This window comes from Condylura cristata, unplaced genomic scaffold (assembly GCF_000260355.1).
Source record: "Condylura cristata isolate star-nosed mole 26May11 unplaced genomic scaffold, ConCri1.0 scaffold00006, whole genome shotgun sequence".
In the NCBI taxonomy this organism is placed as follows: domain Eukaryota; kingdom Metazoa; phylum Chordata; class Mammalia; order Eulipotyphla; family Talpidae; genus Condylura; species Condylura cristata.
Window position 1 is genome coordinate 39,931,567 of NW_004567107.1, and position 13,564 is coordinate 39,945,130.

A 13,564-nucleotide genomic window follows, 5' to 3' on the forward strand; every position below is an offset into this window, starting at 1 on the left:
CCTGGCCGCGGCCGCCGCGCTTCGCTGGGCGGCAGAGTCCCAGTCCGGCGCGCTGCAGGCGCAGCTCCCCAAGCCAGGTAAGAGAGACTGATGTGCGGGAACCCGCGCCAGCGCGTGGAAACTTCAGGGCGCCTGCTGCTCCTCTGCCCGGGTGGCTAGAAGCGGGTTCTGGGAAGCCGGCCTGGCCGGGCCTTCCTTTCGGGGCAGAAACCCGCCTGCAGTATAGGTCCTGTGCAGGTAGAACCCAAGCACCCACGTAAATGGCACCGCGGATGAGCCACAAGGCAGGCCTGGGCATGGGGCTCGACAAGTGCCCTCCTAGGTTAAAAGGGAGCGTGTTCAGTTTGAGGAGTAAATAAAGAGGTAGGGACCCTGTTAAAATCCACGTTGACTCACACACACCGCACTGGACCGTCTGACCTTGGACGTTAGAAGACCTTGCCTTTGGAGATTGGGGCAGGTAGAGGCAGGGTAAGAGCTAAGTCCCAAGGCCAGTTGGTCTGCCAGTCTGTGGTGTTTCTCTACCCAGGAGAACTAGAGTAACCCCCAACCTCTCTGATGGCCCGCTGTGGCCTTGCAATTCACAAGGAGCCCCGTTTGGAAACTTTAAGGTCCAAGGTGAGGCCAAACTAATAATAACAAACACTAGGAATTTTGCCTGCCCAGAATCAACTCCTTTTGCAGAATCACTCATGCCCTTTAACAGTTTCTCAGGCTGCCTGCACCCTCTGTGTAGTTTCAAGAAATAAAACCTACCATGAGGAAAACACTTCCAGGGATGCGGGGCTCTTGCTAAGCTGTCAACTTGGAGCTAAGGCTTTCTGACATCCCCTTTCTCCCCTTTTCCCTGCCCTGTCCCCCACTGTGCTTTAGAGAGTTTGAGTCCACCCAGAGCTGAGGTAGACAGACCCTTTTCCATCACCTCCCCCCCTGCTTCCACTCTTGCTCCTCCTTGGGCCTCCTGAGCCTGCAGGTATGAGTTGAGTCTCATTCCTAGAGATCTGATCTGGGGAGGAAAGAGTCTTTGGCCAGTCCAAGTGCTGTTTTGGTTTTCGGCTTTTGGAGTCTGATAGAAATATGTTTTGTATTTTCCTTTCACTGGCAAAAGACATACAAAGAAAAACATCAATCTTCTCAGATTAGAAAGGCCTTGGAAGGCTCAGATCTTTCTTAAAAGTAGAACTGTGGTAGAGCTTCTGTCCAGTCGAATAGTTCTGGACTTGGGTGTGACATGGGAGGGAGGCAGTGCACTGGTTCTGGGGAAGCTGACAGGAGGCTGGTAGGTTCCTTCTGCTGCCCTGTTCCTCAGTTGTCCCCTTAGGCCTGAAGTTCTAAGAACAAATATGTGAAAACTGGACTGGGTGTTTTAAGGGCACGAGAGTTTGCTGAAAGTGGATTTTGTGGATATTTTTAAGCACCTTAGGATCTGGGCATTTCTCCGAGTAGTAGCCACCCTCTCCTTCCCAATTGTCTCTCTTCTCAGTGTGACCTCTTCAAAAGTAAAGACTTGCTACAGAGGAACGGTGGCGGGAGAAGGGTATTTTATTTGTCTTTTCTCTAGGTTGCATGAGTAGCTGGGAGAGTTTTGTATCTGTTCTAGAAGCTAGTCCATGCCTGTAACTTTTTGTCTCCACTTCCCCCGCAATGGGGCAGGAGTCTGAGTTTATGGCAGGGAAGCATTTTGCAATGGTCACCTGCCCCTCAGAACCCTGGTAAATAGGGCAGTGGGGCTCAAGGTGTTCTTATCCAAGAAGGAATTCCTTTCACATTCTGTGCCCTTCAAACCATTTTTTAGAATAACCGAAGTTCCTGGTTTCTAAAGGGCTCCAAAACCAAACCCTAGAAGGGGTTAGTGAGGGCAGAAGGAAGGCCCGAGTAGGCTGCAGCAGCAGAAGGGCCTGTGGTTTGGGAGAATAAAAGGAGACGGATTTCAGCTGGACAAGGCAGACCTGGTGCTCTTTTACTCATACCAACATTTAGTGAAAGACTGAGCCCTCCAAGTTAAAACCACAGAATTGTAAAGGAGAATAGGATTTGCCACAAGGAGAGGTCAGCGTGATGGCTTTGGGGGACTGAGCCATGAGGGGCCAAGGGTTCTGTGTCCAGCTGGCAGGCTGCATACGTATCTTACACACGCATTTATGTAACGTTTGTTTTCTTCTTTCAATTGGTTTGACCCCATAATTTCATTCTTTAAAGAACGAAACATTACCACCAATCGGACGGTGAATTCGAGAGGGCGGGGGGCCGGAAAAGAACAGATAGTGGTCTCCCACTATCTGTTCTATTGGCAAGGCAAGGATGAAAGTGAATGGATCAGTTTTATACAGTGTTTAACCCAGAGAAAGCCCATTTCGGGTTTAAGTCAGGGAAAGCTTCCTGGCTGAGATTACCGATTACTTCATACATTATACCTTTTTTTGAGGGAATAGTTTTTCTTATTATTGTATTAATATTCCATGCATATGTTGAAGCATATTGGATACTCTTGGACTAGTAACTCACCACATAGAGAGAGGTGAGTAAAATTGTTCCAACGGTAGGTCCCTATGTACAGCAGTTCTCAGACCATAAGACATCTCTAAATATCTGCTGAGAAATACAGGAAATCTGTTTCTTCGTGAGCTCTGTCAGAACGTGGTGTGTTCTACTGCAGAGGGCCTCTTTAGTACACAGCTGTGAAGACCCTTACTTTTTTTCTTGGATATAATGCAGGTATACAAACATATGAAGTCTTTTTTCTTCTTCAGAAGTCTTTGAGAAAAGCACATACTTTAGAGACACCAATGGAGAAAAAAATACCCTATTTAGGGAGTGACACACAAATACCAAAATTCAATGTTGTAGCTGGAAAAATTACTTTCCCAAATTGTGTTTAGATGCTTTAAAGAAATGAAGGTTATTTTAATACATTGAATAAACCTTTTAATGTTGCAGTAATTTCAAGGAAATTTTTCATAGTCTAATAGTTAACACTTCTAGCTATGAATTTAAGGACTCTTTTTTTTTTCTTTTTGGATGTCACTTTCTTCTGCTCTTTAATTATTATCTAAGATTTGCCTGAAATGAGTAGATTTTGACTGAGTCAAAAAATTTTTTTTAAATGTAAGCCTCTTTATATATACTGCCGCATTTACTTGTTCTCCTAAACTCCCTCTTCACCCCCTCACATCCCTTGTGTGTCACCTATGAAAATGTTATGGGAAGTATGAACATCTTTCAGCAACTAGTTTATTTGAGTCAACAGCCTCAACCAGCCAAGCCAGCCTTTTAAGACATGTCTCGAGCTGAGGAAAGTTAAGGGTCACGACCAAGGTGAGAAGCTAAAGTTACATTCCTGTCTTGAAGTTTCCTTCCCCCACTTTCCCTCCTGGAGACTGGCCTGGGTCCCTTCAGGCTGTGAGAAGAAAAAGATGCTTGGCTATAGAGCTGCCATTAAAAAAAAAGAAGAAGAAAGAAAGAAAAGAAAGGAAAAGGAAGGAAAAGGAAGAAAGAGAGAAAAACAAAACACCACATATACACAAATTAAAAGTGCTCTAAAGGAGAAAGGAATCAAAATTCCATATTCCATTGGAGATGGGAGAGCAGCATCACTGAAGAATCTCCTGTTTATTCCTCTGAAAAAGGAGCAAACTGCACAGGGTCAAGGAGAGAAGTTAGAAGGTTTCAGAAAATCACCTCTATTTTATTTTGCCCTCTATACTCTGTCCATCTTAACATCTTTTTGATGATCTGGGCACTTCCACTCCAGATTGATTAAATCCTGTCCCTTCTGCGAACTGATTTTTAATGCACTGTTATATAAGCTTACATATGAGATCAATGCTCTCATATGTAGAATGCCGTTACTAGACTGCAGGTCCAGGTGGAGGGCGACCCTCTGAACCTTAGGCTTGAAACAGACAGTAGAAAAGCAAGAAAGACTTCAAGTAGATCTACCTATGAACTTTAAAGCCGGGCCTGGTTTTAAGACTTGATTTGGGGAGGTCTGCCTGACTCAAACAAAAACTCACTAGTGAGAAGGAATAGCGGTACCGTATGATTTGGTCTCTTCCAGACCTTACCCAGGGGCAGCAGAGGTGCTCTTCACAGCTCTGGCCCTTCAAGCCCAAACCTGGCACTTTGCCCATTGGCTTTTTGGCCCAGGAGCCCACGGTACGAGGGGGCAGCTAGCTGCCGGAAGGACTGCACCCTGCCGCAACAAACGCGGGTTTTCTTCTCTGGGAGGCAGAGCTGGGATCCTTAGGAAGAAGCTGGAGTTGGCGGTGCGCGGCTGCCCTGCGTCCTTCATAGGCACCTGCACCGTTTACTCCCTGGAACCCACCCAGCCAAACCCACCCACCCAGCCCGGAGGAGATTGCGGGCGGCTGGGCTCGGGCTCTCCGGTCTGCTATGGGCTACCCGCACGGCCCGGCCCGCTGTGGGCCAGTCCCCTCCCCTCCTCAGACGGCAAGACCACGGCTCACCGGCCCTGAAGCCCTGAAGCCTTCCTCTGCTGCCTTCCTTGCCTTTCCGCCCCATGGACCACCCCCTCTCTTTTTACGCCTCCAGAGTTTCTATGGGTTGCCAGATATCAGGAAAGAAAATAAAAACAAGATGCCAGATGTTGCACTGGGTGTACTCAAATGTCCAAATGGAATTGACCAGCTTGCTATTGTATCTGGTGGCCTTAACCCCCGGTTTGTCCCCGCCCTGCCCCAATCAGCGCCCCTTAGGGCGCTCCTTGGGGTAGGGTGGTCACTGAACCTCTTCCAGTTTTCTTTCTCCACGTGGAGCTAGATTAGTGTTGGTGTGCATTTAGTGGATCTCAGCACAGGTTTGCCAGGACAAAAATGAGAGCGTTTTGGCATCTAGGAGCCAGAATTCCACCGCCATCCTGGTAAGAATCTCCCCCCAGCACACTCCTTGGGTTATAAATCTGGCCGATAGCCGTTCTCTGGACTTGCACAACCAACTTTTCTTTTCCCTGATGGATGAACTCTGGGGTTTAAAAGATTACAGTAATCACAGGAGGACAGTGTAAATCGAATCTGATAGCAATAACTTTCGGGGAAGGTCAGGCTCAAGTGAAATGTTACCAAGCAACAGGCATTTTGTTTGCAAAATACAATCAAAGAGCATTGATGAGAAATTCTTTGCTGCAGCCCGTCAGCACTTTCTGCTAACAGCTTTATAGAGGAAATGGGAGTAAATCTTCATAAATCAAAGTCCCTGGAGAACTTGGAGCCCCTTTCTAGAAATGTTGCACTTCCTTTTGACAAGGAGGCCAGTAAAACATCTATTTGCTTTCTTGTCTGCCTGCTTTCCCCTCTGTTGTCTCTTCCTTCTTCTGCTCTCTCTTCCTTTCTTTTGCTTTTTAATCCATGTCAGAGCCTTACACATTACCCAGGAAGGTCTGGTCCTATTCCTTGTGCTTCTGATGGCACAGTGGGCCTTGAACCAGGGATGTTGGGGCAGTACTGAGCCCTGTGTGGAAGAACAAGTCAGTCACCACAGACTCCAACAACCTTGGGATTATGTCTTGTACCACTGCAGGCATCCCACATGGCTCTAGTGAGTCACTTCCTCTTCTGAGTTCTGCAGACTACTGTTTTCCCAAGACACTAAAGGGAAAAAAAAAAAAAACCATAACTAGGTGGGGTGTGTGCTTTTGCATTTTATTGTCTAGTTTACAGCTGTGAAAAATAAGTACTACAATAAATAACAATATTATAGAAAACTGACAATCAGAACTTTAGTTCTTTACCAAATCTCTAATTTCTTCTTGACTCCAATGACTAGGAAGACTTAAATTTGGCAAAGCTGGGATTTGTGTTCTGTGCCTTCCAATACCCACTAATGATTACTTTGTGTGGTTCAGTGAGACGATCTCTGGCATCTCAAATCTTTACATGTGAATATTTACAACAATTTTCTTCCATGGATATATCCTAGTTTGTTTAGCTGCTGGACTGTGAATTACTTGATGTGCTTTAATATACTGTACACAGATAACTTGAAAGTAAATTTTACAAAAGATTAGTTGGTTAGACATAGCTTATGGGGAAGGGAGACAAGAGAAAATACTTGGATAATCTTTGTATAATATTTCCTAATATGCCTGAGCATAGAGTGAGGGATTTAAGGAATTTGTTACATGGATGGATAAATGAGTAGCCAGCTGTATTTTTATAGGTACCAAATAAATATTGATAGGTAACTTACCTCTTGCTTCTCAAAAGGTGTTCCTTTCTCAGCCAAGAAAGAGATGAAAATTAAATTTTTGTGGGATATTCATTCCAAATCCTATGTCTTTAAGTCCAGCCCTTTTTATACTAATGTTCTGCAAAATGTTTGATCCTAGACAAATATCCTGATACCTTTATGCATTATCATTGCTAATGATTTTTTTTAAAAGGAAAGCATGACTTTATTTATCATAAAATAAGGGAGAAAAGGAAAGATTTTAGACTGACATTCATTCCCTGCTGTACTTGATGATTTTAGCAATTCAGCACTTCTGGTCTAAGATAAAATAACAGAAAATATAAAAATCAGGTCTCAAGTCATCATTCTGCCTTGGCAGTAGTCTGTTCTGCATTCCCCATTCCTTCTAGATTCCTCCTCACCTCTTATTTTCAGATTTGTGGTCTTTGAACAAGACCCACCAAGGGACAAATGTTTAGAGGGTATCCAAAGTTCATGCACTGGGCAGAGGTAGCTATGACAATCCACATTTTTAAAATGCTTGCTTGCATTGATTAAAAAAAAAAAAAACTGGGAAATTAAAGAGAAAAAAAAAAACCCAGTGGCTTTTATGTTAGGAAACACTCCTCTCTATGCCAGTGTCTTGGTATTATCATTCTGGATGTGTGTAGATACAATCAGATAAAATTAATAAACTCACTACCTCTAAGTCAGAATGATTTTTCATTTTTATGTGTCTTGAGCAGAAAGTTTATTGTACATATGTGGTATAATGTCTCAAAATACATGAGTACCTAGAATTTAAAAAGTATATTGAATTTTCACATAAAAAAATTCCCTAAGGAAACCCGTGGGGATTACAATGGAGATGAAAAAAAAAATGTGCAAAATGATGTAAAAATAAACTTTAAAAAAATTTTAAAAAATTTAGAAATCTATTAAAAAATTTTCATTATACTTCCAAAAAAAAAAAATTCCCTAAGGAAAATGAGATCTTACAAACTGTAATTTTAGATTGTTGGCTACTTTTATATGTGCCTTCCTTTACTCTCCTTAGTTAAAAAATCTAGCTATTTTATGGCATACCTATATTTTGAAATAGGTTGCATTGTTACTCATAGGGAAACATTTCCTTCTTAGCCGAACACTTCTTCTACAGACTTTTATACTAATGAAGTCTTTTGGGGGGGAATGGGTATGCTGTGGGTGTTTTTAAATCATGAAAACATGAAATTGAAGTGTAAACATTTAGCAAGATTTTAAAAATATCTAGATGTTTTAGTCATTAGAAACAGCAAACTGTATCACTTTCAATAACTGGTTTGTAATATTAGATGAAATTGATATCTTTCTATTTTTGTCTAGTAGTTTTGATTTTTCTATACCCAGATACTAGGGGTAAAAATTTATCAGTTAAAATACAGTCTCACTCTTTATGTTTTAGGAATTAGGGTGTCCATTTCAAAAAGAAATAGGGTAACATGGTTGGAGAGTATTTCCTTTTTCATTTGTTAGCTGGCAGTTCCACATTTCTGTATCTAGAAAGGCTTTTGTGTTTTAAACCAACACAAGCAATTTATAAAGTTCATTTAGGAAAAAAATCTCAAGATGTAAAGAAACACCTGTTGTTGAATTACAGTTTATCATTGGGCACCAAACTTACCCTCTGTAATTACTTCTGAAAGTCTGTACTTACCATGGAATAATTTACGTCTAGTTTAAGTACAATAATACTATTTATACTGGACATGATAGACACACAAAATTGCAGGGATTGCATATTCTGCTCTTCAGAAATCACTGGGTGGGAGCTCTTCTTGGTTCAAGGTGAGAGGTTAGTCTTCCTTGACCCACATGGGATGCTCCACGTGTTGGTTGATTCTGCTGCTCAGTAACTCTAAGCAGAACTTACTATGGCGCTTAGTGCAAGAGCAGGTTGCTGTGTCTCTCTCATTGCATCTCAAAATCTCCTGTTCCTTTGAACACAGTGTGAACAGTGCTCATCCCAGTGGGTTGGAATACCCTGAACTTGTAGATTTGCTTCCTGTGATATCCTGTTAGCTATTCTCATGCCTTGGGCATAGCCTGGCCAAGGATCCTAGGAAGCGCAGAGAGGGTATGGATGGAATGGCACAGCCAGCACCACTCTTTGAGAAGTAACCGGAAGCACCTGCTGCCCTGGGCATGTCACAGCAGCAGCACAAGGCTTTTGCAGTCTGGGGCTTCCCAATTGGTGAACAAATTGGCACTCATATCTGATCCTACTGTGGTCTGTTAGGCAGAACAGGAGGAGAGAGACAAGTAGAATTTTGTATTGTGAGATGTATAATGCTGCTACCCAATATCCAGTTAATGGGGTCAGAGTATTCTTTGCCATTACCATATTGGGGGGGAAATACTACCTTTTCATAATGACAGGTATGTCAGATTCATCAGAACACGATTCCCTAGTTTTCCTTTGGCTAGCTTCTACTCTTTGACTCACTTTCTTGTGGATGCTGATATGTTCTATGGAAGACAGACCTTGAAATGGTCCTTAAATGTTTTCAGTGTTGAAACTCATTCAAGGTGAGGAAAATTTATCTTTTAAAATAGGAAGCTATTTTTAGGTTTATACATCTTTTAAAAAAAAAAGCTGTTTTGTACTTTTTAGCAGTCCTTACCTGTTTCTCCTACTTAAGAAAAACTCACAATGCTTTTTATTGGGTTATACCACATGTCACATTTCTTCCTTTTTTTTAAATGTGCAAAAATATACATAAGGTAAAATGTACTATTTTGACATTTTGGGGAATACAATTTGGTGGCACCAAGTACAATCACATTGTTGTACAACCCTTAAGCACCAACCATTTCCAGAACATTTTTCTCATCCCAAACTGAAATTCTGTACCCAATGAATAACAACTCCCTATTCCCTATTTCCCCATATGTTAGTAAATGTCAGTTTAGATTTTGTCTCTCTGAATATGTTTATTCTATGTACCTCATATAATGGAATCATGTCAATGTGATCCTTTTATAACTGACTTATTTTACTAAGCATGTTTTAAATATTCGTCCATATTTTAGCCTATATAAGAATTTTATTCCTTTTTGGAGACTGAATAATATTTTATTGAGTGTATGGGCCACGTTTGGCTTTGCCATTCATTTGTTGATGGACTCGGGTTTTTTTCCACCTCTTTGCCATTGTGAATAATACTACTATAAAGATAGTGTATCCCAACGTGTGCTAAATACATGGGAAATTCTTTCTGGCAGTGTTTGCTTTCACCTGTACCCCCTCCCCCAATCTCCCCAACAAGATAATAAATTCTACAATTTAGGGCCAAGTCTTATATGTCTTACTGATTTTCTTCACTTATTAGGTCCATTCAGTATCTTGCACATGTTGGGGGTACAAATACTTCATGTTGATAATAATGGAGAGTGAAAGCTAAAGTTAAATAGGAAAGCTATTTAGAGGTACATAGTGTTTAAAACATTATTTGATGTCCATATTTGCTTGGAAGAGTATTGACTTTTTACCTAAGCTCCATTGAGCAGAGGCCAAAATCCAATTGGTGTTCAATTCAGTGCTGAGTTAACACACTGTCACTGTTCACTCACTGTTCCAGGTTTTATTAATAGAGGAACAGCCACGAGGAATGTGGAGGATCACAAGTCAGGAAATTTTAGATAGGTCTAGCTGATTAGTGAGTGGGAATCCATAGAAGCATAGAAGATTTTTTTTTCATTATTATTTTTTTCTTTTGGATCATGGACAAATACCACACTAAGGAGGTGAAAGTTTGGTCCCCAGTCTCAGGAAGATGTCAGAGAAAATATGTCAAATCCCTTTTACAAAAATGGGGCTGTGGTTCCTCTTTTAAAAAAGTAAATATGCTTTAAAATATGGGGGATGCAAAGAAAGCCACCCCCCCTCCAACGCTTGCTATTTTGTATCAGAAAAAAAAAGTGTTTACTTAAAATGCATTTTTAAGGATAAGTATGAATTTGCTTCAGGTTTATTATGGAAAGTTGTACTTATTTTTAAAAGGCTTATCGTTTAAAGAATAGTTTAAAAAGCCCAGCATGGGTTTAATGCCTTGTGAAGAAACAGTTTTGTCTTTCAATTATAGTTCACAAATGGGCCTTTGTTTAAGGTTTTTAAGATAAACAACAACAAATAGGAGGAGGTGGGTTTTGGAAGCTGCTTTGATGAAATTTCACCGTGGACTATCTGCACATACTCAGGTGCGCCCGCACAGAAGGCGACAATGAGGCTATTCAGGCTAGGCAGCAGAAAACACAGGCGAACCGATTGTTTACAACCTGACAACTGGGTCATTAATAATTTTCATCTTTAGATCAGTTACTTTGGCTCTGAGTAGGCAAAGCCAGTACGTGTTTTTAAAAAGATAAAAATCTACTTTCATATAACTTGTTAATAAAGAATATGTTCCTTTATTATAAAGGTCTTTTAGAATTTACTATTGCAAGCAAAACCGGTCTTACCTCCTTTCTACCTGTTTAAGCACTATACACCCTTTTGAGGGGGTGATGTCTTAGGTTAAAATGTTAAATTTTGCGGCTGATTTACTTCACAGCAAATCTGCTTTATTAGAAGCCTTTTTTCTCCTTCTCTTCTTTTAATTCTTTAAAGAAGTTTTCTTTAATTCTTTTTTTAAAGAAGTTATCTTTAATTTTTTCCATGTATTTTAGCATTAAAACCATGCATAAAACCATATCTACTTCTTGTCTACACCCCTTCCCCATAATTCAGAGTTCTAGATGCATTGTTTCCTTGGTGGGTCCTGCTCCCTGTGTGGGTTCAAACTCCTCCAGCGATTTCCTTCTTCCTCTCCACAGCTCCTCCACCGTCAAGAATTCACAGTTGGTTTTGCTAGCCCTCTAATGTAAATCAGGGGCTACCAAATCTAGTAGCCCCTTCAGTGGCCTTTAAAGAGACTGCTTTCTTTTGCTTTGGCAATAATCTTGCCATGTTATCTTCCCCAGTACCCTGATGAAACATACTGATGACTAGTTCACATGACTTATTTAGCACACAATCAGCCTATGGGAAGACAGATTTAAAATACTAAAATTCCCTGTGGGTTTATGGGTCATGCACCAGCTGATGGTGTCCCTCCCTGGATTACACCTTGGCATCTGGTTTACAGAATAGATGCTGAAAGACAAGTCTGAGCTCATTTTCCATGTTTTTTTTTTTTCCTGCACTGTGTTTTTCCAAGTCCCTAGAGGGCCTCCATGCAGCCTTACTGCGACATCTTCAGTGCTTGGAGATAAGAGTGTAGCCTTTCTGTGTTAAGGCTAGCTTCCCACACACACTCTTCTGAGCTGTCATTCCAGTTTCTAGATCTCTATTTACAGATTTTTTTTTTTTGCATTTGCCAGTGACATCGTTTGGATTTTTTTTGAAGCAGTATATACTGTAGTATATTATAACCTACCAAGACCCATTTGCCTTTTTTTTTAAAGATTTATTTATTTATGCATACAGAACTGGGGTACAGGCCAGAGATGCGGAGGGTGAGAGGCTTCACCAGAGACAGAGTGGGGAGCAGAACAGGCAGATCAACAAAGTACACTGCTGAGGGGAGCAGCGGGCGGGTCAGGAGAGGTCTGCCACACCATGTGGTCACCTCCGGGGCAGGTGGGAGTCGAACTCATGCTGAAGCGGCTTTAGAGTCTCAGTGCTGTGCTTTAACCCGCTGCACCACCAGGGAGGGCCCTGCCTTTTTTTTTTTAAGATTTATTTATTTGTGCATGCAGAATTGGGGTACAGGCCAGAGGCTCAGGGGTGGTGAGAGGCTTCACCAGAGACAGAGTGGGGAGCAGAACAGGCAGATCTACGAAGTACACTGCTGAGGGGAGCAGCGGGCGAGTCAGGAGAGGTCTGCCGCGCCATGTGGTCACCTCCTGGGCAGGCGGGAATCAAACGCAGGCGGAAATCAAACTCATGCTGAAGCGGCTTTAGAGTCTCAGTGCTGTGCTTTAACCTGCTGTGCCACCAGGGAGGGCCCCCATTTGCCTTTTAAGGTGCCTTTCCCCTTCGTGCTCTGTCCTGCTCAGACCTGTTCCTTTTTATGCACACAGGGAAAGGCCTGACCAGCTGTTCTCTACTTTTCAGATTTGAGTGAAGAACGACTTGGGGATAGCAGCACCACAGACAACACCGAGAGCTTCAGTGACAAGGACACAGATCAGAGGAGCTCACCAGATATGGCAAAAAGTAAGAGCTGCTTCACTCCCGAGAGCCCCGAGATAGTATCTGTGGACGAAGGCGGCTATGCCGTCCAGAAAAATGGCGGCAGCTCAGAGGGCCGTCCGGAGAGCCCCAAGTACCACGGGGAACAGAATCACCTCCTGATCGAGGGCCCATCGGGGACCGTTTCTCTCCCGTTCAGCTTGAAAGCCAACAGACCACCACTGGAAGTGTTAAAAAAAATATTCCCCAACCAGAAGCCCACGGTGTTGGAGCTGATCTTGAAGGGCTGTGGGGGGGACCTGGTGAGTGCCGTGGAGGTCCTGCTCTCCAGCCGGTCCTCAGTCTCGGCTACGGACCGAACTTCAGAACCCGAGAGCCTTGTATTGCCCCCAAATGGGCACATCTTTGAACACACCTTGAGCTCCTACCCCATCTCCTCTTCCAAATGGTCCGTGGGGTCGGCCTTCAGAGTCCCAGACACATTGAGGTTTTCCACGGACTCCAGTAACGTTGTCCCCAACCCCTTGGCGGTACCCCTGCAGCACCCTTTCCCCCAGCCACCCCGGTACCCTCTGATGCTGAGGAATACTTTGGCGAGAAACCAGTCGAGTCCCTTTTTGCCCAACGATGTCACCCTCTGGAACACCATGACTCTGCAGCAGCAGTACCAGCTGAGGTCCCAATATGTCAGTCCTTTCCCCAGTAACTCTACCAGCGTCTTCAGAAGCTCGCCTGTCCTCCCCTCTCGCGCCCCGGAAGACCCTCGCATCTCTATCCCTGAGGATGGGTGTCCAATTGTGTCAAAGCAGTCCATTTACACCGAGGATGACTATGACGAGCGGTCTGATTCCGCAGACTCTAGAATACTCAACACTTCATCTTAAAGTGGTGGCAGATGCGGAGAGACCAGGTGACTTTTTTTGTGCATTTGAACGCTGGGGAAGTCCCCTCCCCATTCTGAGCGGCCACAATCTGTGTATACCCTTTCCTTCTGTTTGACAAAGTGACTGTGCTTGATTCTATCCATTAGCAATAAAAAACATAACTTATTTAATTTCTTGCACTTCACTGGAAAATGCCAAATAGCTCTACTCTGTGGCTTTAGTGCTGAATGTTTATTGTAAAAGAGAGTCTAATGCTAAGAATAGTCTTGGGAAAGCGGGG

At 42.9% G+C, this 13,564-nt stretch overlaps 1 protein-coding gene across 1 annotated transcript; it reads left to right on the forward strand.

Moving 5' to 3' along the window:
• Window positions 1-12,278: 12,278 nt before the first annotated feature.
• DMRT3 (doublesex and mab-3 related transcription factor 3) lies at window positions 12,279-13,356 on the forward strand. Its single transcript, XM_012721299.1, is given in 2 exon segments — window positions 12,279-12,305; window positions 12,307-13,356. Coding segments are annotated over 2 exon segments (1,005 nt in total). The 3' UTR covers window positions 13,285-13,356.
• Window positions 13,357-13,564: the final 208 nt, after the last annotated feature.